Source organism: Phyllopteryx taeniolatus, chromosome 1 (genome assembly GCF_024500385.1).
Source record: "Phyllopteryx taeniolatus isolate TA_2022b chromosome 1, UOR_Ptae_1.2, whole genome shotgun sequence".
In the NCBI taxonomy this organism is placed as follows: Eukaryota; Metazoa; Chordata; class Actinopteri; order Syngnathiformes; family Syngnathidae; genus Phyllopteryx; species Phyllopteryx taeniolatus.
Genome location: NC_084502.1, coordinates 35,234,703 through 35,261,451, shown reverse-complemented (window position 1 = coordinate 35,261,451; position 26,749 = coordinate 35,234,703). Strand labels below are relative to the sequence as shown.

Below are 26,749 nucleotides of genomic sequence, written 5' to 3'. Positions count from 1 at the left end.
AGTTACATAAAAAAAAAAAAAAAAAGAGTTGCATTAGGTGCAAGCAAGTTAGTGATGCACCATATCCAGTGGATGGCTCTGTGGTTCAAAACAAAGCTTGTTACAATTTCTTACAAACAAGTAATTAAATTATTAATAAATGTGTATAAATAAACTCAATCATATGGCTGATATGGTGTCTCTGATGGGTTTCATGTCAACTCTGTCTCCTTTCTCTGATGGGTTCCATTGAAAGAAGAAAGTGAGTGTGACTGACATACTGTTTTTTTAATAATTTGGGGGCACAAAATCAGCCTTGCAACAAGAGGCTACGCAGTCAAGGAAAAAAATAATCAGATTAATTCTGTTGACCTACCTGTGCTAGCTAACTAAAATAAAGTTTCAGTTGTTTCAGTGTTACTAAATCAGTTGTCTGTATGCACCCAAACTTAGTGAATTCTGCCCCAACAGTTATTTCATTAAAAAACAACAAAACAACCATGATCATACTAGTAATTTTATCAAAGTCCAGATGGAAGCCCTTTTTTCAGCAGAGTTGAAAGGAAGCTCCCAAGGTCTTCATCCTGTTGGAAAAAATAGAAAGTTAATAATAAAGCAGTAAAATGAAAGTGTGCCTGTAATAGACAAAGCCACACACCTTGACACACTTTCTAAACCTTGTCTCACACTGCCATTCTGCCAAATTGCTGCATCAGAGGCATAAAGTTAGGTTGGCAATTATTCATTTCGTTATTGTGCAGACAGAACTCACTGTTGGGCATCACTGAGTCTGTAATGTGCGATCCCACAGCTTTTGCGGCTTTGCGCATTCAGATGACATCTGGGACACTGACAATTGCTTTAAAAATAAAGTAGCGTAGTCTTGCGTGTTAAACTTCACAATGACTGCTGATACTTCTCCAGCAAGCTGGCAGATTCGGGGGTCAACATCAACTCCCCATTCTGTATTGGTATCTCAACGGGCTACACACATACTGAAAATGAGGCCAAATTTTAACATTTTCCCTCCCCTGCGGTCATTAAAGGCCCGATTCACGAGTGTCCCTGAACAATTATCCTGAGAGATTATTGGGTGTGATGAGTGATTCTTTCCTTCCCGATCTGGTCTGAAAAAATTAATAAATGTTAAACCTGTTCAATATGTACAATCCCTCCGTGTCTGGTCAACACTGAGTTTGGACGGGATTCGAACTCCGTGAACAAAAACTGAATGACAGCAAATTAGAAAGCGACCTGAAGCTCGCATGGTTGACAGATACAAATAAAGGAGCGACTGGTTGTGTTGAGTGTGAGAAGGAGAGGAATTTGCAACTGCAATGTAGTTATGACGAGAACTGAAAGTTAGACTAGCTTCTTGTACACATCAAATATAAAAGGAGTCCGCTTTGAGGTTGGCCCACTGCTGGGATATGTAAGCGTCTCCGCCATATTTATTGTGGCAGAGCTGCCTGTAAACTAATGCAAGTAAATGGGACTGATCTTCATAAAGCGACAACCTAAAAAGTGAACCCAATTACACAAACACAGATACTGTAAACAGCGTATGAAACTTTTAATCTCAGGATTATAAATGTTTACTCCAATACTTTATTTCAATATTTGTCATCACAGTAACAATGCTACATACATTGTTAGCTGTTAACGCTCTTACAAAAATACATACAGTGGAACCTTGATATAACGGAAGCCATTATATTGGATATCAGATCAAACGGACTGTCAGGACCGAACAATGTGTCCAAAAATAGTTTCCAATTTTCACTTAAACCAGCGTTAAAGTCTGTTAGTTCCAGAATTGGCCGCTGTTGTTTTCTGGCGATGTGGCGCAATACAGGCAGAGGTATGGAAAAGACATTTTTTTTCAGGTTACAGATATACCGTATGACTAGATCACAACCATAAATTGCGCCTCACAAGCCTATGTGGTGGCCATGTTGACTGTGGCTCATTTCCAGGCTATGCATTGAGTGGCAGCCATGGTGATGATGGGTCTATCCCAGGGGTGGGCAAACCTTTTGGCTCAGGGGCCACATTGACTTAAAATTTGACAGGCGGGCCAAGCCAGGACCAGATGCTTACATATAAAAAAAATTAAACAAAAAGGCATGGTAGTGTTAATACTTAGATTTACCTTTAATGGGAACAGTGTTTCTTTTTTGTTTAATCATCTTTTTTTTGCCAGTGCATTAAAGTCTGGTGTTAATTTTATTGTGGCAATTCTCAGAACACATCTGAGGTGTACTAAAGGTCTGTTCAGCCAAACACCCCAGCATCCTCTGTGCCATCTTCAGGATTTTTGGACATTTGTCTGCGCTTAATGAAGCATAAAACTCATCCAGTTTGAGAGTTGAACTTCTCTTTTAAGACATTATCACATGAGAGATCAATCAGTTCCATCTGCAGCTCCCGTGGCGCTGTCTTGTGTGACTGAATCTTGGATGGCAGTTTGTCAGATAAAGGTGTTTTACTGAGTTTTCAAGCTTGATTTTAACCGCTGAGCCATAGTCATCAGTTCCTGCGTTGATTGGCTGTTAGCATAATCAGTATGCTTGGTAGAAAAGTGACGGCTGATGTTATATTCTTCTAAAACTGCAATGGTTTCTTAACAAATTAGACATACAGACTTCAGTGAAAAGGTATTTAGTAGTCCATTCTATATTAAACACTCTGCACTCAGTCGACTTTTCTTTTGCCCACTCATGGTTGAAGAAGGGTTCAGAGCAGTAGCAGAGTAAAAACAGAACAGCCAAAGTCAAGTCAATGTATCACTGTACCTACTGCGCTACCTGGTGGAACCACTGGGCATTACAGCACAACCTGGTGGAACCACTCGGCATTACAGGACAAGGTCAAATGAATGCAGTCATGATTTTGATATAATTTGGGTGGGCCGGACTGAAATGGTCAAGGGACCAGATGTACCCCACAGGCTGTAGTTTGCCCACCAATGGTCTATCTATTATCTATTGTCGCATAGAGTGCAGCGGACAGAGGGAGAGAGCGGCATGGAGGCGGTGTTAGCTTTAAGGGTTAGAGGAATATGAAACAGGTCTCTGGAGTGTGAAACATGATATTTTTGGTACTTTAACGTTTTTTTTTTGTTTTTTTTGTCAAGCCGTTTGTCTATGGCAACGGATTGGAAACCAGGAAGCATACTAATTCCTCGTGGATCATGAAAGCAACCTGTCTTGACTCGCCTATGAGTACGTCAACAATGCCTACATCAACCACACCAGCGTGGTAAGTTTGGGTAAAATTTAAAACTTTTCAAACATTTTCAAGCTTTTCTATAATTACAGCGCCACCAGAAAGTATTCACACCCCTTCACGTTTTCCGCATTTTGCTATGTTACACTTATTCTAAAGCTGACTTGAGTATAGTTTCTATAAATCCGCATAAAATATCCCATAATGACAAAGTAAAAACATATGTTCAGACATCTGTGTAAATTTATGAAAAATGTAAACATTCAAACATAACAGGTACAACAGGTATTCACAACCTTTGCTATGACACTCAAACTTAAGCTCAGGTTTGATTTCCACTGATCATCCTTGAGATGCTTCTACAACTTGAATGGAGTCCACCTGTGGTAAATTTAGTTGATTGGACATCATTTGGAATGGCACACACCTGTCTATATAAGGTCTCATAGTTGGCATGGCATGTCAGCAGAAACCAAGTAAAGAAGTCTAAGGAATTGTCTGAAGACCTCCGAGACCAGATTGTGTCAAGACACAAATCTGGGGAAGGATACAAAAGAATTTCAGCAGCATTGAGGGTCCCGAAAAGTACTGTGGTCAGGATTATTCGGAAATTGAGGAAGTTTGGAACCACCAGGACCCTTCCTAGATAGGGGAAGAAGGGCCTTGGTCACCCTATAGTCCCTAAGGCGGAGCTCTAGTGCTCCCTTGCAGCGATCGGGGAACCATCCAGAAGGTCACCCATTGCTAACACACTCCACCAATCAGGCCTTTATGGTAGAGTTGCCCGACGCAAGCCACTTGTCACGAAAAGGCACATGGCAGCCCGCTTGGAGTTTGCCAAAAGGCACCTTAAGGATTCTCAGACAAGTGTCAAGCGTCATAGCTGACGAAGAGGCACTGCTCATCAGGGTAAGATGCCAGCTGTCATATATAGAGAAATTCTTCAAGAGAACTTGCTCCAGAGTGCTCTGGAACTCAGACTTGGGTGTCAATGCACCTTCCAACACGACAATGACCCAAAGCACACAGCCAAGGTAAGAAAGGAGTGGCTTCAGGAACAGCCTGTGAATGTCCTTGAGTGGGCCAGCCAGAGCCCAGACTTGAATCCATTCGAACAGCTCTGGAAAGACCTAAAAATGGCTGTCTACCGACGCTGCCCATCCAACCTGACTGATCTCGAGAGGATCTGCAGAGAAGAATGAGAGAAAATGCCCCAAAACAGGTGTGCCAAGCTTGTAGAGACATACTCAAGAAGACTTGAGGCTGTGGAAAACGTGAAGGGGCGGGAATACTTTCTGGCGGCATTGTATTTCCAATAACTTTGGACTGAGGTCTGGTTAGGAAATCTGCCTCACAGTTCTGAAGACCCGGGTTCAAATCCGGCCTTGCCTGTGTGGAGTTTGCATGTTCTCCCCGTAACTGCGTGGTTTTCCTCTGGGTATTCCTCCCACATTTCAAAAACATGCATGGTAGGTTGATTTAAGACTCTAGATTGTCCATAGGTGCGAATGATTGATTGTCTATATGTCCCCTGCGATTGGCTGGCGACCAGTTCAGCCAATTTGGCAATGACATTTACGTACGATTCCGCACCAAGGCGGGTCCTATTTGTATTCATGTCTATGCTTGTATTTCTTCTTCTACTCACACGTTGTTTGTATTTTTCGGCCGTCTGGTTGCTGCTGTGCTTCCTCACCGATCAGTCTTAATACAACAACAGAAATCAGTGTGTGGTGTGCTTCGTTAGTGGCTTCAAATACGCCAAACACACTAAGAGCAGTAGGCACACATGGCAATATTTTACTTGCCATTGTGTGGGGTCTCTCAGATTTTAAAAATCGGTAATGCGTGTAGCATGCTTTACACACAGGACAGATGGGCAGTGTGAAAGGGGGTACTGTCAAGGCTTTGCATCCCTTTGTCAGCCTTGCCACTATCAAGGCCTAAATGCCTCAAAGACGTTTTAAAAGGTAATTTACCTGGTAACTCCAGGAAAGCAGGATGACCTTTGTATTGGTTTCTTCGGGTGATGACGACACTTTGATGACGATAGATTCCACCATGACAGTGCCATCGGGAAGGTGCTGGATGGCGTACCCCTTTAAGACACTGTAGCGAGAAAAAAGAGGAATACATTGACGCACTGAATATTACAAGTGTGAAAAGTGTGTTGTCCTTGTGAAGTGGTCGCAAATTAGCACTGAGGTTTTATTGACTCTGGAACCGATTATTATTTATTTCAGAAGGGACTGTACATTTTTATGCAAGAAGACTGCTTCTAGCCAGCTAGTAGAGTCCATTAAAATATCAAATCAAAGGAATATACTTGCAGAGACAATTAGGGACTCTCCATCATCCTATTCTTTCAGGATAATTGCCAAGCAATGGCTTGTGAAGAACCAATATGACCATGAAAACATTTTTTCATACATTAATGAATTGATATAAATCCATCAAGTTATCTATCTAACTGCGTTACTGATACTTTTATTGCTGTACAATGGACGCCTGTATACTTACGGTTCGGCACCCACGGATTCACCTATTCGCTGATTCCCCCCCACCCCCTAAATTTTATTTTATTTTAATTTTTTTCCTTATTAGGGGTGAAAATCCCCAAAACGCTTATTGGTGGTTTATACCTGCTTATTCAATCATTTTGGGGGTTTAAAAAAAAATAACATCCATCCATCCATTTTCTGTACCGCTTATCCTCACTTGGGTCGCGGGCGTGCTGGAGCCTATCCCAGCTATCTTCGGGCGAGAGGCGGGGTACACCCTGAACTGGTCGCCAGCCAATCGCAGGCCACATAGAAACAAACACCCATTTGCACTCACATTCACACCTCTTCACTCATCCTACCATGCATGTTTTTGGGATGTGAGAGGAAACCGGAGTGCCCGGAGAAAACCCACGCAGACACGGGGAGAACATGCAAACTCCACACAGTCGGAGACGGGATTTCAACCCCGGTCCTCAGAACTGTGAGGCAGATGTGCTAACCAGTCGCTCACCGTGCCAAAAACAACACAACAAACATATTCAATGCAATTATAATGGCTGTCAATTGTCTGCGGATTTTCGCTATTCATGGTCCTAAACGCTTATTGGCCGTTTATACCTGCTTATTCAATTATTTTTGGGGTTTAAAAAAATAAAATAAATAAAAAATAAATAAATAAATAAATGCAATTATAATGGTTTTTCAATTATCCGCGGATTTTCACAATTCACGGTCCGGCCCAATCCCTACGCCCTGCAAATAACGGGGGTTCACTTTGGTCATGTTTTCTGCCTGCTTGTTTCACATCTCAAATTCTGGCAAAGGGACTACCAATAAAAATGAGCCATTCGGTTAATTTTATTGAAGAACCATAAGTGAATGTATGAATGTGAGTTCAGGATTGCACAGAGAAGAATCCTGACAGCAAACAAGCATCTTGGTCTGATTTTATTCAACGCCAATGGGGTTCTTATCCTGACACAGAAGATAAAAGCCCTAAAAGCTCAAAGACGATCAGCAAAGACCTGTGGTGGACATGGTGAGCCAGTTCCAGTAAATTGAAAGACCTTCTCACCTCTTGAGGTGCGTGTATATTCTTCGAAGTGTGTCAGTGTCACTGTGCGGGTCGTGGAGCTGCACACGACACGTGAATCGCAGCTGATGCTCGTTGAGTCCGAGCTCCTTCAGGGCTTGTTCTGAGGACACCAACTTGAGACTCTGTGCCCGGTGCAAAAGGTAACATTGTCACAGAAAGGACCACTGACAATATGATAGCCACTATAAGGGCTATATGAAATATTGTTCCTTTATACTGTAATATAACAATGTTGAGTTTTGATTGACACTGTCAGAAAGGTATTACCCTTTTGGGCTCTATACCTTTACTTTTACTATATGAACAATATACTGCTTACATCAAATTGTACCTTTTGGCACTATCATGGCCACTTTTGGCCAATTGAAACCCACGAAAACTGCATTTTCTTATTCCTTTTAGCTCCTGGATAAAATCTTACAATTTGGGGAGAATGGATTTCTCATTCGAAAATCAACATTTGAAGATGTTAGTTTTTTTGTACTACAGTACATATGCTAAAGAGCGGTTTAATAGCTTACTGCACTCTAATGGAGCAAATGAATGAGGCTACTTTGATTTTTAGAAGTGACTGTAAATACCCTCTCTGCTGACCATGGAGAAGAATTACATTTCAATTAAAGAAGCGGAAGCTCTCTCTGCTGACTGGAGAAAAACTTTACTATTTAGCAACAAAAGAAAAAAAAGGTGAATTGATATTATATTAACAGAACCCGGACATTGCGCAAACAAACTGCAATTAAAAGAGTTAAACATATCCATCCATCCATTTTCTGAGCCGCTTCTCCTCACTAGGGTCGCGGGTGTGCTGGAGCCTATCCCAGTTATCATCGGGCAGGAGGCGGGGTACACTCTGAACTGGTTGCCAGCCAATCGCAGGGCACAACCATTCACACTTACATTCACACCTACGGGCAATTTCGAGTTGTCAATTAACCTACCATGCATGTTTTTGGGATGTGGGAGGAAACCGAAGTGGCGGGAGAAAACCCACGCAGCCACGGGGAGAACATGCAAACTCAACCCAGGCGGAACCCCGGTCCTCAGAACTGTGAAGCAGACGCTCTAACCAGACGGTCACCATGCCGCTGAGTTAAAGATAAATAAACATAAATAATATTGAATGGATATTTTATACTAATGACAATTAAAAATCAAAGCAAGACTGTCCGTTTGTGGCCATGAAAAAGCAGAAGGTAGTAAAATCACACACCGCCCCAGGGCTTAATTTAACGTTTACTATTGTAATTACACAGCTCTCATTATGATATAGTACAGTTGTACACGACTGTATACTGGAAACACAATAATAAAAACAATACCTCTCTGACGGGCCTTAGTTATCTTTGCATAGGCATAATACATGATACAGCTATTGTATTGGGTATTATTATATGTACAAGTGGGCATCATGTTGCGGGTGGTCTGTATTTAAACTTACATTATTTTTCATGATAAGGGTTCCGTGCATGATGCGTGGTTTTTTGGGATCAGGTAGAGGTCCTGAAACAACACAATACACAATGCTTAAGTGAGAAGCACCTTGGAATTAAAAATTCTTGTCTCGTCAAAATTGAACAGAACTGTTGCAAATGCATTAAATGTGAATGTGTTATAAAAGGATGATGTGTTCTGCACGTATGCACAATTTCCCTACAAATCTATGACCAAGAGATCAACCAGCGCCCCAGAACTCATTGTTAAGCGCTCACACTGTAGTTTCAATTGCAATCATGGCATCCAAAATGTAAACCAGTTTTCAAATTGTAATTCATGCATTTGGGGAGCCCTATTGAATATTCACATCTTAAACATGGACAAAAAGCAAATAAAGCAAAAAAAATTGATATTTGGTAATCCAACCAATTAATTAACAAATCTGGCGTTTAATTTAACATCACATGAATCAGGATATGTAAATGAAAATAAATAAATAAATAAAGACAACCAGACTGCATCTTCTGTTAATACAGTATAACTCACCTCCTAGTGCCATTTCCCTCTTGAGAAGGTTAAGCGACATATCAACTGGAACTTTGGGATTTGTAGTCACTGTAGTGGTCTCGCCGTTAGCCGGCATGTAGCAGTCGATACCTGTGGCGGGACACCAGACAACGTAACGTCTCCCGAGAGGCCCGAAGGAGCACAAACATGTCAAATGTACGATCTCCACTCACTAAACTCCTGCTCGATCTTGCCCTTAAGGAACTCCATCTTGACTGCCTCGCCGTGCACAAGCAGCATGTTGCGAGGTTCGGCCATGCGGATGAGCTGCATGATGCCCTTGGCGTCGGCGTGGGCGCTAAAGGACATGTATTCCACCTGTAGCTTCACGTCCAACTACGAGAAGAACAAGGTGTTCAGTCAAGATCAGATAAATGACACGCATCAATTGATAGTTACATTGTGGTTTTAGTTTGCAGTGGTGTATTACCTGTACTACATCATACTTAGTCTCATACTCTACTAACAGAAAAGTTATGGAAACTGGGCTTTCGAGTAAAATTTCAGGATGAACCAAAAATGCACAACAACCTTTACCTTTGAACGTCATTTTGACTTTTTCTAAACATTTAAATATAAGTCCAACTGTTTGATGTTTCAGTACTTGACACAACTTGCTGATCTTTAAGAAACAGGTGTTTGAGGCATAAACATTTCCAAGGATGTCCACTTCTATGCTTTTCTGTGACTCTTCCGGTCTCTACATTTTTTCTGTTGCGACCAGCTGATGACACTCTACGCTCGATGACCACTTCCCGCTGAGGAAACATCCTATTTGAAGCCTCGCAATGGCGACACACTGCTGAGCAATTTTCTAGGTGTCATCTTCGTCTAACTCAACCAGGAAATGTATTGGGTCATTAATTGATCAAACACCGATTGTGAATTTTGCCGTTCAGCTCCATGTTAGAAAACAGCGAGTTGTGCAAAAACTACTTAAACATTGAACAGTTGTGCAGTAAAACAATTACAGAACCTCAGGTTAACCTGTAAAGGTTATAGTGCATTTTAGGTTGATCCTGAAACTTTTGGTGAGTTGGGTTTATAACTAATTGAGGAAACCAGAATATTAGGAACAACTCTCATTTTGATGCAGTACACCACTGCAAACTACAACCACAACACCTCTCTGACAGCATCAATCAAAACTGAGATTTATTATCTTTGCAAAGGCAGAATGTTTCATACAGCTAATTTAACAGAATGTTTTGGGTTGTTTTTTTTTTAACCTGTCCTGTTCAGCTGGATGGCCATGCAGAATGGTGGATGTGTATGCCTTTGTGCTGGAACAGATTTGCTGTGCAACAGGGGAATTTGAAATACTCCCTCTGCTCATGACATTGATAGATTTTAGGTGTTGTCTTGGCTTTCTATGCCTTTTTGCACCACCCTTTCTTCATGTGTTCAAGACTTTTTTCCTGTGTCATTTCACATTTTTACACACAACTTAATTTCTGAGCTTATTTTTTTCTACTTTCTTTGTATGTATGGTGTACTTGGGTTGTTCCCAACAGCTGGTGAATTTTCCAGGTCGATAGCACCTTTAGAAATATATTTAGTGAGAAAAATGGTGACGTCATTCCAACAGCTTCTTCCCTCTTGCAATCAATTTCTTAAACACCTAACCTACAATTCCATTGCAACATGCTGGCAATTTTTTTTGTCTTGAGTTTGTTGTCACATTTCTGTCGGGCCAATTATATATTACTCGTGCACTCAGTGTCCCAGCATTACCAGATAACTAGCAACCCTTTATTGCTCAGTGACTGTTTTTTGTCAATGTCTTTATGTCTCAAAAGTGTTCTCTATCTTTTGACTGTCTGTTGTCGTACTAGAGCGGCTCCAATTACCAGAGACAAATTCCTTGTGTGTCTTTTGGACATACTTGGCAAATAAAGATGATTCTGTTCTGTTCTGTGTTACATACTTATTTCAGCTGCTGTATATTTCACAAAATATCTCTACTCATTAAAGCATGTCTACTGTATATGAAAGTGTCAGAGTGAAATGTACGTTTTGTCTAACTGGTTTGTGTGGTGTGTTCGTGTCGTGTCAAACACTGTGGCGGGCACAAATGTTACATTGTTTTATAAACCCATTCACTGATTTGGACCACAGAAAGCGAATTGCAGGTTTATAAAAGCTTGCTTACTGTCACTCTGCCTTCCATCTCCAGTTTCTTCTGTCCATTCAGGATCTTGTGTCCAATGGTTCCTTGCACGCAGTAACCTGGCATGATAACCTGCAGAGATCAGAATACATTCTTTTACATCAACCGTTGTTCCTTTCACGTGTCCTTTTTTTATCGACACTCACCATGTTCTTCTCATTGCCGGCCCATTTCTTGAAGATCTGCAGTGACTGTCCGGCGTGCAGCATTCCTGGTGTTGCAAACACCACCTGTCAAGTGTTCACACTGCTCTATCTTTGCCACTCTTTTCATCACACAGACACTGCTTGAAGGTAAAAAAAAAATATTTAAAAATAAATTAAAAAAACACTCGCCATGGGTCCTGGGTTGTCAGCATACGAGCGGTCAAAGGCTTTGATATGCTTGAATTCAAACATGTTCCTCTGCACAAATGTTTTCCTGATCTTCTGGTTGGTCCATGTGATGAACAACTTGTAGTAATGATTGGCTTTCTCTGTCAGACCCGTGGAAAAGTAGATTGGAGCCTTCAGGTTCATTCTCTCCCTGTCAGAGGATGTCAATTAGCATAAAAATATACAACTACCAGTGAGTGTACTCCCACTCCCTCAAAAACCCCTTCTTGTACTTTAATTCTTTGTGTAGTTTACCAAAATGTTTCCAAGAGGATACAGAGTTCCTGGGCTCTTCCAAGGGCAAACACTGGGATGAGAACCTGGACAAAATAATTATGGATTTGTAGACTCTTATTAAAAATGACAAAACACAAAACCTCAGCATAAGTGTAACTTAGTAATACTTTTCCTCCTCGTTCTATGGATTCATGCACTTTCTTCAGGAAGTCTCTCTCTCTGCACCTCTTGGAGTCCCGGATGGTGGTGGCATAAGTTGACTCTGAGATGAGAATGTCTGGACGACACTTGTCGATCCAAGCGGCACTGTCAACATGCAAAACAACAACAGAGATGTCAACAGTTTGCAAGAGGACGTCTCAAACCAACAAAGTACAATGAGAGAGGTAGTGTACATAAGGAGTCTAATTCTTATCGTAACAGGAACAACAGTTGTGTTTGGTTCCTTAGCCAACCTAAGATACAGAAATGTACTGTGGGTACGGAAAGTATGCTGACCCCCTTAAATTTTTCATTATTTGTTATATTGCAGCCATTTTCTAAAATCATTTAAGTTCATTTTTCCCTCATTAATGTACACACAGCACCCCATACTGACAGAAAAAAACAGAATTGTTGAAATTTTTGCAGATTTATGAAAAAAGAAAAACTGAAATATCACACAGCTGTTCAGACCCATTGCTCAGTATTTAGTAGAAGCCCCCTTTTGAGCTAACACAGCCATGAGTCTTTTTGGGAATGATGCAACAAGTTTTTCACACCTGGATTTGGGGATCCTCTGCCATTCCTCCTCACAGATACTCTCCAGTTTTGTCAGGTTAGATGGTGAACGTTGGTGGACAGCCATTTTCAGGTCTCTCCAGAGATGCTCAATTGGGTTTAAGTGAGGGCTCTGGTTGGGCCATTCAAGAACAGTCATAGAGTTGTTCTGAAGCCACTCCTTGGTTATTTTAGCTGTGTGCTTAGGGTCATTGTCTTGTTGGAAGGTGAACCTTCGGCCCAGTCTGAGGTCCTGAGCACTCTGGAGAAGGTTTTCGTCCAGGATATCCCTGTACTTGGACGCATTCATCTTTCCTTCGATTGCAACCAGTCGTCCTGTCCCTGCAGCTGAAAAACACCCCCACAGCATGATGCTGCCACCACCATGCTTCACTGTTGGGACTGTATTGGACAGGTGATGAGCAGTGCCTGCTTTTCTCCACACATATCGCTTAGAATTAAGGCCAAAAAGTTCTATCTTGGTCTCATCAGACCAGGGAATCTTATTTCTCACCATCTTGGAGTCCTTCAGGTGTTTTTTTAGCAAACTCCATGCAGGCTTTCATGTGTCTTGCACTGAGGAGAGGCTTCCATCGGGCCACTCTGCCATAAATCCCCGACTGGTGGAGGGCTGCAGTGATGGTTGACTTTCTAGAACTTTCTCCAATCTCCCAACTGCATCTCTGGAGCTCAGCTACAGTGATCTTTGGGTTCTTCTTTACCTCTCTCACCAAGGCTCTTCTCCCCCAATTGCTCAGTTTGGCTGGACGGCCAGCTCTAGGAAGGGTTCTGGTCGTCCCAAACGGCTTCCATTTAAGGATTATGGAGGCCACTGTGCTCTTAGGAACCTTAAGTGCAGCAGAATTTTTTTTGTAACCTTGGCCAGATCTGTGCCTTGCTACAATTCTGTTTTTGAGCTCTTCAGACAGTTCCTTTTACCTCACGATTCTCATTTGCTCTGACATACACTGTGAGCTTTAAGGTCTTATATAGACAGGTGTGTGGCTTTCCTAATCAAGTCCAATCAGTATCATCAAACACAGCTGGACTCGAGTGAAGGTGTAGAACCATCTCAAGGATGATCAGAAGAAATGGACAGCACCCGAGTTAAATATACGAGTGTTACAGCAAAGGGTCTGAATGGTTATGGCTGTGTGATATTTCAGTTGTTCTTTTTTAATAAATCTGCAAAAAAATTTTACAATTCAGTTTTTTTTCCTCTCAAAATGGGGTGCTATGTGCACATTAATGAAAAATTAACCTAAATTATTTTAGCAAATGGCTGCAATATAACAAAGAGTGAAAAATTTAAGGGGGTCTGAATACTTCCCGTACCCACTGTATTTAACTCAGGTGCTGTCCATTTCTTCCATATAAATATCAAAATGTTTTCCTACTATATAACAACATAAATGACACAAAAAGGGTATTTTGATTCCAAAATACGACTTTATTTACAAGTATAACACATGGATTTTCAAATTGATGAATATGTACAGCTGTGTATGTGTGTATACGCGTGCGTGTGTGCGCATGTGTGGGTGTGTGCGTGTGGGACTTTTGTTTCCAGTCAGCAGACGACCTGCCATGAACAACCCCACCACTTCTTGATGCACCTCCTGTAAATGATAAAAAATAAACAATTAGCATAAAAATAAAACATTATTGCTGCAGTGTGAAGTGGATAAAAATACTTTTTTCACCTTTCTTGCCAACAGGTGTGGGAGTGCTGCTGCCAGCTGTAATTTATAGAAATATGTACAATTACCACAAAATATTTGATATTGCTACAGTGCGATGAGGAAAGGTAAAAAAAATAAATACATTCTACATTACACAGATCACATTGTCTGAAAATTATATTTTTGTGCACTACTGTCTATAATTGGAAAGTCTATCCAATTCATCTAGCTATCGAGGCGCCACATTTTTTGTGAACGCATGATTTGTAAACGTGTACTACCATAGGACAAACTGTCGTGCTTATTTGTGCACGTTGTATGATAAAAACGGTAACCGTAGTAACCGCTCAGGCTGTACGTTCGCTTTGAAGTTAGCAAGTTCTTACCTCTTTGGTGACTTTCTGGGGTCTCAGGGCAGGACGCGCTGCTGCTCCCAGATAAGGATGCATCCGGCTCATTGTAATCCGAGTCTGAATCTCCTTCGGCAGACCGTGACCTGGTCGCAATCTCGGGCCTTCGAAAGCTTGACGTGGCCAGCGTTACACATCATGTGTTGTCGTAGCATCATCCCTTTCTTTTTTGTGAAAATGATGGTACAATGGTACATCATCCTTTTCGGTGTTACCAAAACTCTGTTTTTGAGTAAACTGTCTGTATTTATCCATGGTTTCTCGCTCTAACTGTGGCTCACCGTGTCTCTCTGATCAAAGCTACTGCTGCCATCTGGTGTCGAGTTAACATACTAAAATCCTTCTCTATCCTTAGATACTTATTGTGGAGCTGCGCAAAACCCTCAATTACAGTTTTATTTTCATTCATTCATCTTCCGTTCCACTTATCCTCACTAGGGTCGTGGGCATGCTGGAGCCTATCTTTATTTATTTAAAAAACAAAACAAAACAAAAAACAGATGGGTTTATGAAAATGTACTAAAAAGTCTTTGGCACTAAACAAGTTAATATATTTTAAAATATATATTTATTTATCAAAACAAATTTGTTAAACAAGTGCATTGAACCTTTATGAGAAAACTAGAGGGGGTGATCAAAAATTTTGCACCTTCAAAGCCAATCGTCAAGGGGGTGGGGGGCTTAGTTTCAAAACAGATCGATAGTACTAGTTATTCAGTTATTCTATGAAAATGCTCACTTTATTTCTGAAGTGACATTAAACAAGCCTGTCACAAATTAGCTGCAATTAGTAATCGAGTACTCTACTGACAATTGTATCGGAATAATCAAGTATAAGGATAAAATATAATTTTGCTTGGTTAAAGAGCAATGACTACACGAGAAAACAAGACATTTCACTTACTTATAAAAGACCAATTGGTTTCCTCTTTTAGATAATCAACAGTATTTTTATCAAATTCACATTGTGCATATAGCAGGAAACTGCATTTTCTTGTCTACAAACATTTCTGGTGAGGCAATTTCAAACACAAATGTAAATAGATCAATACGTTAATATTAAAATGCTCATTTGACTTGCGAGCGAGTATGGCAGATAGAGGTGTAGGTGCGCTGTGAAAAGATCTTCCATACAGTTTGTAATTGTATGGTTATCTTATATTTTCCTCTCACCGCTACTGAGGGGGAGTTAGTTCACTTGAATTTTTTCCTCAGAGGGGGGAAGGCAGCGCCGCTCACAGCGGGCTGGGCGGACAGGTTCACCAGGTTTGCGGGCAGCGGAGCAGCCACGAGCCTAGCAATCAATCGGTTAAGAGAAGCCGACAGGCTGTGGGAGTCTGTCTATGCCTGGGCAGCCCACAGTGGCCAGCCAGGTCGCCGCTTGGCGCCAAAATGAAGCATATAACCGCGAGTAACGTTTGATGTGTAGTGCAGCTAGTGGGCTAGCTAGCTGCCTTCTTAATCAAAGCACAAGCAAGTAATCCACCATGCTGTCACAATTTGTGGGCTGGCCGTTGCTGGCTAAACACTGGCGTGGTCCAAGACAAACCCAGTCGAACCCAGCCTTTCATATCCACATGAACAAGTATTGTACTTCAGTGATTACGCTGTCATTTAGGCCCAATTTTTCCTGCTTTTTAAATCTGTTACAATTATCTGACAGCTTAAGTTACTTATACTCTCCCCCTGTCCAGTAAATAATACTTACCACCCAAACGTTTCAATATTAATGTTGATTATCCACTAAAAAGTGTGAATTTAAGAATATTCTCCTATTTCCTGAGCTCAATAAAGTCCTGAAAGTCCTTTTGTTTAAAATATAAATAACCAGGTCATTTTTTCATCAGCTGGTTATCTCTTCATAAAGTAGTCATTTATATGATAATAAATTGGTTATCCATTCATAAACTGATTATCTGTATGCAGTAACCCCCCACCTCCATCGGGGGGAGGAGAGGGTTAAATTCAAGTCAACCGGTGCAATTAGTGAAATTCCTGAAATAGAAATACCCTATTTAATTAAAACCCAGGCATGGTTTTGTTGCATTTACAGCATTTAAATTTTCTGAAAGGCTGATGAACACACGTAAAACAACACAAACACATTTAAACACATACTATATTGAGAAAGAGCAAGAGCAATGGATAACACAAAAATATTGTCCCAAAAGTATAAAAAATAAATTAACAACGGTATCCAAAATCTGCAATATAGCGGGACCGCAAAGCAAGAACTGATATCGTGGAGGATTACTGTATCTGTATTCCGTGATGATAAGTAGCAGGGACTAATTGTTCCAGGGGTGGTACTCATTGTTTCCATGACATTTCCCGGACTCACATAGTCTCAAGTGTAAAATGATCTATGAATGTCTTGTGTTTGTGGTGTATTCAACTGAATATTGGTTGAAAAGGATTTACAAATCATTGTATTGTTATTATTTATGTTTTACACTACGTCCCAACGTCACTGGAATTAGGGTTTTTAGTAACAAAGTTAAACTTACTTTAACGCGTGCATGTTAGTTAAAAATGTTCACTTGTTGTTGCTTAAAACATTGCCAATACAGTTAAGCGGTTCACAATGACAACACTTTGAGGCTGGGACAAATTAATTCACTATTTTCCAATGAGAAACATTTTTGTGAAATTAGAATGATTCTGAGGGTGGTCAGCATCCCAGAACTCATACATAGTGTTTGACCGGTTTCATTTAGATCTTTTCCACGAAACAGTGATTGTGTGGACATTAAATTGAACATAACAAAAGTAGGTAACTTACCCCAAATGTCTGTCTGGTGTCATGTTATAGTCGCCCTAAAAGAGACAGGATAGTGGCAATTAGTCTGAGGGGGTACTTCATGTTAGGGTTTCAAGCCAGGATTTCAAATTAGGGTTTGAAGCCAGGGTTTTGGTGTCAAATAAGTGTTTCAAATTGGAATTTTTGGCCTAGCATAAGCTTTCAACAACGGTTATAGTTTCAAGATAGGGTTTTAAACGAGGATGAAAGTTTCAATGAAGGGTGTCAAACAAGGGTTAGTGCTTCAAATATGGGTTAGGTTTAAAATTATTATAGGGTTTCAAGTCTGGCTTAAGGTTCCAAAGTAGGGCTTCAAGCAAATGAAAATAAAACCAATAAAACGCTCTTATGGTGCCTCAGTAAACCTGAAATATGAATTAAAATTGTCCATGCATTCCTGCGTTCCAAACGTTTTTCTGCCGAAAGGCCTGAAATTAGGTCAATTGAATTTCTCGAGTTTATCTATGTCACTAGCGAAGATCTCCACCTTCCCTTTCTGCTCCCGAGCCAGCGCTGTCAACATAACAAACACGTGTGCTCTCACAAGTGGGTCTTCTACACGCAGGCAACCAATCAGAGGAAAGGCCGCGGTGTTAGCCAAATATGGACAAAGCGGATACAAAATTGGGTCAAACAGAAGTAGCTGTCAGAGGGGCCTTTTCTGAACACTCGTATGACAAAATCAAGGTGTTTTTTGAAATGATTAAAATTGACACTTTTATACTACGTCCATGTTAGAGAGTCACTCTATGGAGGTCTAAACAGTGGTTCTCAATTGTTGTCACCCTGGGACTCACATTTTCCTATTGTTGCAAAGTGGCGACCCACTTTCAAAGAAGCTAAAAACAGTTAAGATTTTCTTTTTTTGGGGGGGGGGGTAAAAATAGCCTCTGAAAACATAGGTAAATTATATTTTTAAATGTCGTTTTAAATGAGTTTGCTGTACGGCCAAAGGCATACTGCTTGCCATGACGTCCGCCAGCCAAAGGTTGAGCTGCACTGTATTTTTTTTTTTTACAGAATAAACTAGTGGCTAGAGAACAAGGAAGTAACATTTCTTCTACTATGTTTCATGTAGAAGGCAACTGAGTACGCCTCTATATTGTACCGAAAAATCTGACCTGGAATACATGTAATTTTTTTAACTAGCTGTCTGCGACCCACCAAAAAATGGGTCCACAACCCACTTTTGGGTCCCGATCCACCAGTTAAACCCCCACTATTCATGGGAGACAGGGACCGAATGAAGTAAAAACAGTGAGTAGTTGACGCCTCCTCTTAAAAAGAATTCAAGCTGTACCACAAACTATGATACCAAAACACTTTATCACTTAAAACTCATCTTACAAAATTGCCCTTAAAAATAAATAGCCTCCAGAAGACTGGATTTAGGAGAAAATTAACCGGACATTTGAGTGTATATTGCCTTTGCAATCTATAAAAATAATTATTGTCAAGCAATACCTTGACCTTGGTTGTTTGTTAGCTGGAGCTTTTTAATAGCAACTCAGTAGCGGAAAAGCATATACATTCGGTGAAGACTCTCTGTAACTTTGTCTGCTAACAACTTGGCTAATCTTAGCTTCGCTCTGACATCAAGTACATAGAGCTCAGAACAGTCTAGATGTATCACTTTAACATACTTCCTTGACAACAATTAATACTTGTGGGATCCTTGGGCGTTTCAAATGCAAACAGTTGAAATTGTGAATAGCGAACCATTCAATGTATTTAAAGTTCAGCGATTAAAATTATTATTATCAAATGTCACACTCACAGTGTAGACCACAGACTCTGAGCCCACTTTGATCTGCACCATGGCAGCACCCAGAACATGGCCCGCATAGTATGCCTTGATCTCCAGCTCGTCATCTACCTGCGCACATGCAAACACACAGCTCAATTAAAAGAGAAGATGATTGACATATGGCACGGCAAGGTTCTAATAGGTCAACCATTAAGACCCCACCTGGACAGTCTGGTGTAGGTTCAGAGGGATAACCTTCTTCATGCAGTCCTTGATCATCTGCGAGGTAAAGAAGTTGGTCTCTCCCTTCTTGTCCACAGTGATCTTGCGGAAGTCCTCCAGCAGGATGGGGCAGATGGCTTTGGTGGGGTGCGTCATGTAGATAGGTCCGTCGTATCCCACCATCTCACTCATGTAGGGCAGAGCGCCGCAGTGGTCCAAATGGAAATGACTGACAAGAGTAGAGACTTCTTTTTATAGGCCATCTATAAGTGATGAAGATGTTAGAGCTCTTTAAACCAACCTGATGATCACACAATCCAAAAAGTCTGTCAGGCGCCCATTCTGAATGATGTACGAGAAGTCTGGGAAGCGTCTCTAGAATAAAAAAGCAGGCTTATTTTTTTACACAGGAACTAAAACATATATGGTTTTCACATCTTGTCAAAGTCAAGTGCTTTTCAAGCTTTTCCATAACCGTGCAGTTGTGGTAAATTACATTTTGATATTTGATGATATTTTATTCACAATATGAGAGACCGTATTACTCATCTATCCATCCAATTGTACTCCTTGTCCTCATTAGGGTGACGAGAGAGCTGGAGCTTATTCCATCTGACTGTGGAAGAGAGGTGATGTACACCCTGGACTGGTCGCCAGCCAATTGTAGGGTAAATATAGAGCTACAGCTAACTCTCCCAGCCACCACTGATCTCAACCGAGCAACCAGAACAGGGCACAGAAAACGGACCTGTCTCAGGCGGGAGACGCCGACAACCCACCACAGGCACCAAAGTCAGCCGGGGACCCTACACAACCCGAGCGAGAGAGGAGCGACGACCATGGCAGAGTGCCCCGGGGAGAGGGAAAAGGAGGACACAGGCCTGAGGGACAGCAACATGGCCTCCCAGGCCCCCACCTGGAGACCAGGCACCTCCCCAGCACCCAGGGATTGAGAGCTGATCCAGGACCGGCCCTTAAATGTTTCACAAAGACAAGCCAACTAACTACAAAATGCAGTTTATATGAAAATTGTACTTATAAAAAGGGAACAAATTGTTGCCAATGCTGGACGAACCAGTAATTAGGTTCTTTTTCCACAAAGAAACCAGGTAAGGATTTTTTTTAACTCAATAAATCCATCTATCCATCCCTCCATTTTCCGAGGTCGGGTCACGGGGGCAGTAGCTTTAGCAGGGACGCCCAGACTTCCCTCTCCCCAGCCACTTCATCCAGCTCTTCCTTTTATTAATTGCATTTTTTGTTATTCATTTTCTAACAGGACTGGAACATATGATCCATTTAATTGTGTTGGTTGTAGAGTCTCCCCACAAAAAGAAGACTTTTAGCTATTTGGAAAGGCCCTGGGTAGTCAAAAGTGTTATGGGGGATAAAGCAAGCTCACATCGTCATTGTATCCCATGTGCATTCCGCAGTCCAGCATGATGTTTTTGCCTCCGATGGAGACGATAATGCAGCTGCGTCCAACATCCTGCCCAGCACCTTGGAGAAAGAAAAGATAACAACCAGAGTGTCACCCCCCAAAAAATTGAAGAAGAAAAACCTAACACTACATGGTGCAATTCGAGTTGTTAGCATCTCAAATAACAACCTCTGCCCAACATCAATGGGCCAAACCTTCCAGATATGTCTGACTACAATTGCAGACCAAGATCAGCCTTACTTTTACTCTTAACTAATAATTAAATCACTATTATTTAGGATTTATATTGTGTGAATGTTGACAGAACCTTAGCTGACGCTAGGTAGCAAGTGAACTTACCCAGCGGTGTTACTTTGATTTCGGGCATTTTATCGCCCGTGTGTGTTTTTTTGCTTTTGTTTTGTTTTTTTCAGCTAAGCAATCCCGACAACGTCTGATTATAAACATGCAATCATTTTATGTGAATTGTTTATTGTCTTGTAATCGTGGGCAACTTTGTGAAGTTCTCCGTTGTTGAGTCAAGCCACTCAAAGACGAGTGACAGATTCCGGACTGTGATTTCAAAATAAGGCATATCATTTTCAAACAGCGAAGTCACGTTTAAATGTTGAGATGAATATATCAAGTACGATATTTGAGGGAAATATTTAAGTCTTCACACTTAATATCTGTTTAGAAATGACATAGCATGTCTTCCATGTTCTGATGTAATTGGACTTGACCGTACTTTTAGTGTGTAGCTTTTATTTTGAAAACATTTCATTACAGGTATTATCCTGCGCGATTCTGCGCAGTGGAAGTACGACCCGGAAACAAGTTTCAAATTGGTTTGGCAGGTAATGTTTTACTTCACCGTGTAGTAATGTAAATTAATTAACCCATGTTCGCAATGTAATCATGTGTGTATATATAAAAGGTAACTCTTGATGCAGCGTCAGTAAGGTTTAATGCATTGGTGATTTTGGAGGGTATTTTAATGGAATTTCGTGTACGTAGAATTATCCGGCCTGGCTGGTTACTGCCCACGGTTTTAACTTTTGAAAGACGCTGTCACTCTTATTTTTACTTTCATTGGTGCTGAGCGGTCATTCGGGCTCATCTATGTGCGCGGGTGTCGCCGAGAAAATGATTCCCAACCAGGGTGCCGAACAATTAAATATGATGGCAGACAGTGCAATAAACCTGCATATTCACCTGTCGCCATTCTTACAATGTAATAAATCAAGGCTTTTGGTGGGTATATTAGCTTTGTACTCAGATTTCACACTGAGTCAATTCGTGAAACAAATTGAGGCCAGATTTTTGTTTCAATATTTACACTTGTGTGTGACATTTTTGTTTGGTGGTGTCCCGTGAGATTTTTCTATTGTAAACTGGGTGCCTTGGCTCAATTAAGGTTGGGGAAACACTGGACTAGACGGTACATCCGACCCACCATGGCTGATTCTGTGACGTCAGATGATTCAAAGTTCTGCTTTGAGGAGGTTCTGAGCACATTCAAGGTGTGTTTGTCCAAAGACAAAGAGGTCATTCTGGAAAACTACGTGTCTGGCTGGCGTGGTCTTATTAAGTAAGTACAAACCCTCTTGTTCGAGTTACCGATTCAGCTTGTTCGTGCCCATTCCTTCCCACTTCACATATGGTCTGCATTTTTAAAGAGGTTTTTTTCTTCTTTTACTGCATACATTTTTATAATGAATATCGGTTTGTGCGATTAACCTGTAAAAAAAATTGCTCCTCGACATTAGAAAGTTGCTCCTCAAATGGAGAAATGTTTGCAAAACTGCTCCTCAAAGGAAAAAAATAAATAAATAAATAAATATTCTGAGCCTTGTTATCACTATAGGAGGATGAGGAGTAATTTTCAAGAGACTGAGAAGCCATGCTAACTGCGACAATAAACACCAGAATAAGTGCTTGGATAGTTCAGTACACTTTTCACTGAAATCTTTCTAGAACCGTGTTACACCGAAGACTAACTGTCATGAAAAGGAGCGAGGCTGGGATGGCCTGTGTGGAGTTTGCATGTTCTACCCGTGCCTGCGTGGGTTTTCTCCGGGCAGGCACTCCGGTTTCCTCCCACACCCCCAAAACAAACATGGTAGGTTAATTGAAGACACTAAATTGCCCGTAGTTGTGACTGTGAGTGCGAATGGTTGTTTGTTTCTATGTGCCCTGCAATTGGCTGGCGACCAGTTCAGGGCGTACCCCGCCTCTCGCCCAGAGTCAGCTGGGATAGGCTCCAGCACACCTGTGACCCTAGTGAGCATAAGTGGTATGGGAAATGGATGGATGAACAGCAAATTAGCAGATAATTTGTGTCTGGTGAGAAAATGATAAATAACAGCTGCACACGACCGAAAAACGAAGGAGGTAACAGCACACATCAACCAGGGGGTCCTATAAGGTCTAAAGTACTGTATAGTCATATATATATTACATTAAATACCAGCAGTGTTACTTGTGTTGGTAAGCACCATAGAGTGCTGAATTCAAATTTATGCCCCCAGCGGCATCGCGCTGACTTGTTACTCCAGAAATTCATTCATTATGGAGTGTTACTATAACACTAAATGTAATTGGTTTGAAGTTTCATATACTGGGAGGCAGCGGGAGTGTGCCGAATACTATTGTCTTGTTGCCAACATCAGTAGAGTCACCCACCTGAATCGCATACCATTGTGCCTCATTTATCCTCTCTTGTAACTGCGCCTCAACATTCTCTGCTACAGTATTTCATCAGTTGTTCTTATGGTGCTAGCATTTATTACCGTTTTCCTTGCAGCCTCTCCAAAAATTGAACTGCAAATGTCCTTGGTAGCAGGTAGAATCAATTCTTTATTAACAGTAGACACATTGTTTAGCTGTTAACTGTTTTTGTCCTACACATTAATGTTTTCTTTCTTTCAAAGAATTACAAGGGTTTGTCTTTTATAGTAGGGTGTTTTGTCTCAGTGTGCCAAACCAGTTTTGAGGGTTTTCTGGCTTCACAGCTAGTCAGTCACCGCGAATTACGCATAGCAGGGGTGGAGCTTGTTTGTCACCTGTTACGAGGAACTTGCGGTGGGTATCTTGGTATTTTCTTTTAAATGTAGATTTCTTTTTGCAAACAGTCTGTGGTCCATCTGCCGCCCCATCATTTGCTTGTTTCTTCCAGAAAAAAATCTCCAGTGAATTTGTTTTTGTCTAATTTTTGTTTTCAAGAATAAGCTTGCGTCACTGATGTGAAATGGAGCGCCAGAGTCAAGAGCAGTTGAAGGCGAGGGTGAAAGCATCGTTTTTCAAAATAAAATCTCCACATGACACAAAAACCGAACCGATTGTTGGTGACCCCTGCAGTTAGCCATTAAATGCCTTTCGGAAACTAAGAATATTACATGAAATTGCTCATTTGTTCAAATATTGATAAAGAATTGATTAATATATCTTCCAAGTTGAAGACAATGAGAACAATTTGTGTACCTTTTTCAGGTTTCTGAACAGCTTGGGATCCGTCTTTGGCTTTATTTCCAAGGATGCTATCAATAAGATCCAGATCCTGGTGAATTTGATCAAAGGAGATACGCACTCTCACTACATGACTGTGCAGTCCATGGTCCGATACGAGTTGGACAACAGACTGGTGGACATCGAAAAGCGAGGCAGCCATCCCGAGTCAGGCACGCGTACGCTCCTGAGGCTGCACCGTGCACTCAGGTGGCTGGAGCTCTTCCTGGAGCGGCTGAGGACCAGCGACGAGGACAGCAAGACGTCCGCCATGTGTGCCGAGGCCTACAACGAGTCCCTCGCGCACTATCACCCGTGGGTGGTGCGCAAGGCTGCGGGCTTAGCCTTCTGTGTGCTTCCTGGGCGCCCCGCCTTCTTTGAGGTGATGAACGTGGGTCCCCCGGAGCAAGTGGCCACCGTTCTGGGGGAAGCGGTGCCTCTCATTTCGGAAGTGTACCAGATCACAGAGGACCTTTATGCTAAGAACAACCTGCTGGACTTGCCATAGAAGCATGTGAACATACTGTAATTATTGACTGCTACTATAGGGACTGTGCAATATCTGCATGGTGGAACTGGAGTTACTATCTGCTGCAATCATCTTTTATGTAAAAGTGATTACAAATTGTCACCTCCATCTTGGAAATAAATATCTTGTAGTGACATTCTTAACAGTCATGCAAGTTATCTGGGGGCTTCCACTTTAGAGGTTCTACTGTATGGAGGAAACTGATGTGAAGCCTTTGGGTTGTCCAAGCTAAAAAGTGCTCATATTCACCATAACTGTAAAATAGTTTCAATCATGTCAAGTGAAAATGTTATGTTCAACTGGTGATTTTTATATCAAATATGCTGGCATAGCTAAATTGCAGAAAATCCTCTAGCACAGGGGTGTCAAACTCATTTTTGTCTTGGGCCGCATTGTAGTTAGGATTTCCCTCGGAGGGCGGTGAGAACAGTGAAACCATATAAATGTTTAATCACCAAATCATATTATTACCATTACTCAACAAATTGAGGGATAACTAGTTTTGAAATCAGAAGACAAGGATAATAGTTTGTTCAAGTATTGTTTAAGTTACTGTAGAAGAAAGGTTTGGTAACAGGAAAATGCAATATCTCAACATTATTGTTTATTATCATGAATATTTGGAATTTGGGTACAGATTTTAGCAAAAATCACGGAGGTTGACGAGCATGATTTGCTTTCGCGTGCCACATAAAATTATGTGGTGGGCCGCATCTGGCCCCCGGCCTTGAGTTTGACACCTATGCTCTAGCAGGTTTTCCAATAACATACCAAATGTTATCAAATTAGGTCTTGTGTGGTCAGTGATACAACGCTAAAAAAAATGAGTGAAAATCATGAATTCTTACCATGTTAGATTATTTAAATTAGTGTGCTATTTTGAATCATTCCATCCAATAAAGACATTCTATATGCTTCGTCTCTTAAAATGTAAAGTCATTTCACACTTTATTAGACCAATGCCTTTTGCCTTCACAGTTTCATGCTTGGTGGAGGTCATTAATAATGATAATACACTTTAACAATGCACATAAGACAAAACACAGTAGTTGTTAATAATAGATAAAATCAGAAAATTGAAAATGTAATTAATTAAGTTTTTGTTGTAACTTCCGGCTTGATCCCATGTGCAGTATTATTCCTTTACATTCTATTTGATGTTTTTTATTCAATACAGTGGGGATGGGCGAATACCGCTACCAGGTATCGGTATGAGGCTGATACCGGCTTTATTTAAATGTATTGGGTACTCATGAAAACAGCTGATACCAGCCACTAATACCATCCATCCATCCATTTTCTGAGCCGCTTCTCCTCACTAGGGTCGCGTGGGTGCTGGAGCCAATCCCAGCTGTCATCGGGCAGGAGGCGGGGTACACCCTGAACTGGTTGCCAGCCAATCACAGGGCACATAGAAACAAACAAACATTCGCACTCACAGTCATGCCTACGGGCAATTTAGAGTCGCCACTAATACCCATGGGTGCAAATGTTACTGGAGGATGGGGGGACATGTCCCTCTCAGATTCATAATGACCCCAATTTGTTCCTTCCACTTTTGCCACACAATGCAATAAAAATGTCAGGTAAAACAGAGGACTAATGTTGCATTTATATTGGAGCGGGCAATGAGCCTGTGGGCGTCACGGTGACGACTGATTAGCATGTCTTCCTCACAGTTCTGAGGACCCGGGTTCAAATCAGGCCTCGCCTGTGTGGAGTTTGCATGGTCTCCCCGTCCCTGCGTGCGTTGTCTCCGGGTACTATGGTAGGTTAATTGAAAACTCTTTAAATTGCCCGTCGGTGTGAATGTGAGTGCAGATGGTTGTTTGTTTCTATGTGCTCTGCGATTGGCTGGGGACCAGTTCAGGGTGTACCAGAGTGGGCTGGGATAGGCTCCAACATGCCAGCGACCCTAGTGAGGATAAGTGGTACGGAAGATGAATGAGCCTTTGTAACCCAGTTATTGTTTAAAGTATTTTATTTTTCATTCAATGTTACATTTCCTGCTATTGTTTTTTTCCCTTGTACCATGAATTCACCGCAATGGCGCGCACATTCAATGAGAGACAGGTTTCTTT

General features: G+C 41.3%; 2 protein-coding genes across 5 annotated transcripts; one reads left to right on the top strand and one right to left on the bottom strand.

Annotated features, from left to right (window-relative positions):
- Positions 1-246: 246 nt before the first annotated feature.
- On the bottom strand, positions 247-21,201 carry ints11 (integrator complex subunit 11). 2 transcript variants are annotated; one of them, XM_061791413.1, is made up of 17 exons: positions 20,993-21,201; positions 20,615-20,712; positions 19,514-19,587; positions 19,213-19,441; positions 19,021-19,119; positions 17,226-17,260; positions 11,760-11,898; positions 11,611-11,675; positions 11,317-11,506; positions 11,128-11,211; positions 10,964-11,053; positions 8,985-9,147; positions 8,791-8,901; positions 8,249-8,310; positions 6,787-6,929; positions 5,187-5,316; positions 247-563 (listed from the first exon to the last, which is right to left on the bottom strand). In XM_061791413.1, the coding sequence occupies exons 1-17, from the start codon at positions 21,018-21,020 to the stop codon at positions 501-503; spliced, it is 1,803 nt and encodes a 600-aa protein (XP_061647397.1). In that variant the 5' UTR covers positions 21,021-21,201; the 3' UTR covers positions 247-500. The 2 variants fall into 2 exon arrangements, with proteins under 2 accessions (XP_061647397.1, XP_061647404.1); XM_061791420.1 differs by lacking the exon at positions 6,787-6,929.
- A 212-nt stretch (positions 21,202-21,413) lies between these two features.
- Positions 21,414-25,582, top strand: cptp (ceramide-1-phosphate transfer protein). 3 transcript variants are annotated; one of them, XM_061791467.1, is made up of 3 exons: positions 21,414-21,489; positions 22,050-22,223; positions 24,125-25,582. In XM_061791467.1, exons 2-3 carry the CDS (start codon positions 22,090-22,092, stop codon positions 24,645-24,647), a joined length of 657 nt encoding a protein of 218 aa, XP_061647451.1. In that variant the 5' UTR covers positions 21,414-21,489; positions 22,050-22,089; the 3' UTR covers positions 24,648-25,582. The 3 variants fall into 3 exon arrangements, with proteins under 3 accessions (XP_061647451.1, XP_061647468.1, XP_061647460.1); XM_061791484.1 differs by lacking the exon at positions 21,414-21,489 and adding an exon at positions 21,495-21,569; XM_061791476.1 differs by lacking the exon at positions 21,414-21,489 and adding an exon at positions 21,601-21,886.
- The last annotated feature ends 1,167 nt before the right edge of the window (positions 25,583-26,749 follow it).

What these genes read in the sequence shown, in the direction of transcription:
- cptp (XM_061791467.1), top strand. Translation starts at nt 22,090, where the DNA reads ATGGCTGATTCTGTGACGTCAGATGATTCAAAGTTCTGCTTTGAGGAG. An exon ending in GGCTGGCGTGGTCTTATTAA is followed by an intron (nt 22,224 to 24,124) that starts GTAAGTACAAAC and finishes TACCTTTTTCAG; the next exon opens with GTTTCTGAACAGCTTGGGAT.
- ints11 (XM_061791413.1), bottom strand. Translation starts at nt 21,020, where the DNA reads ATGCCCGAAATCAAAGTAACACCGCTGG. An exon ending in CCATAGAACGAGGAGGAAAA is followed by an intron (nt 11,676 to 11,759) that starts GTATTACTAAGT and finishes TATTTTGTCCAG; the next exon opens with GTTCTCATCCCAGTGTTTGC. An exon ending in AGATGGAAGGCAGAGTGACA is followed by an intron (nt 9,148 to 10,963) that starts GTAAGCAAGCTT and finishes TTCTTCTCGTAG; the next exon opens with TTGGACGTGAAGCTACAGGT.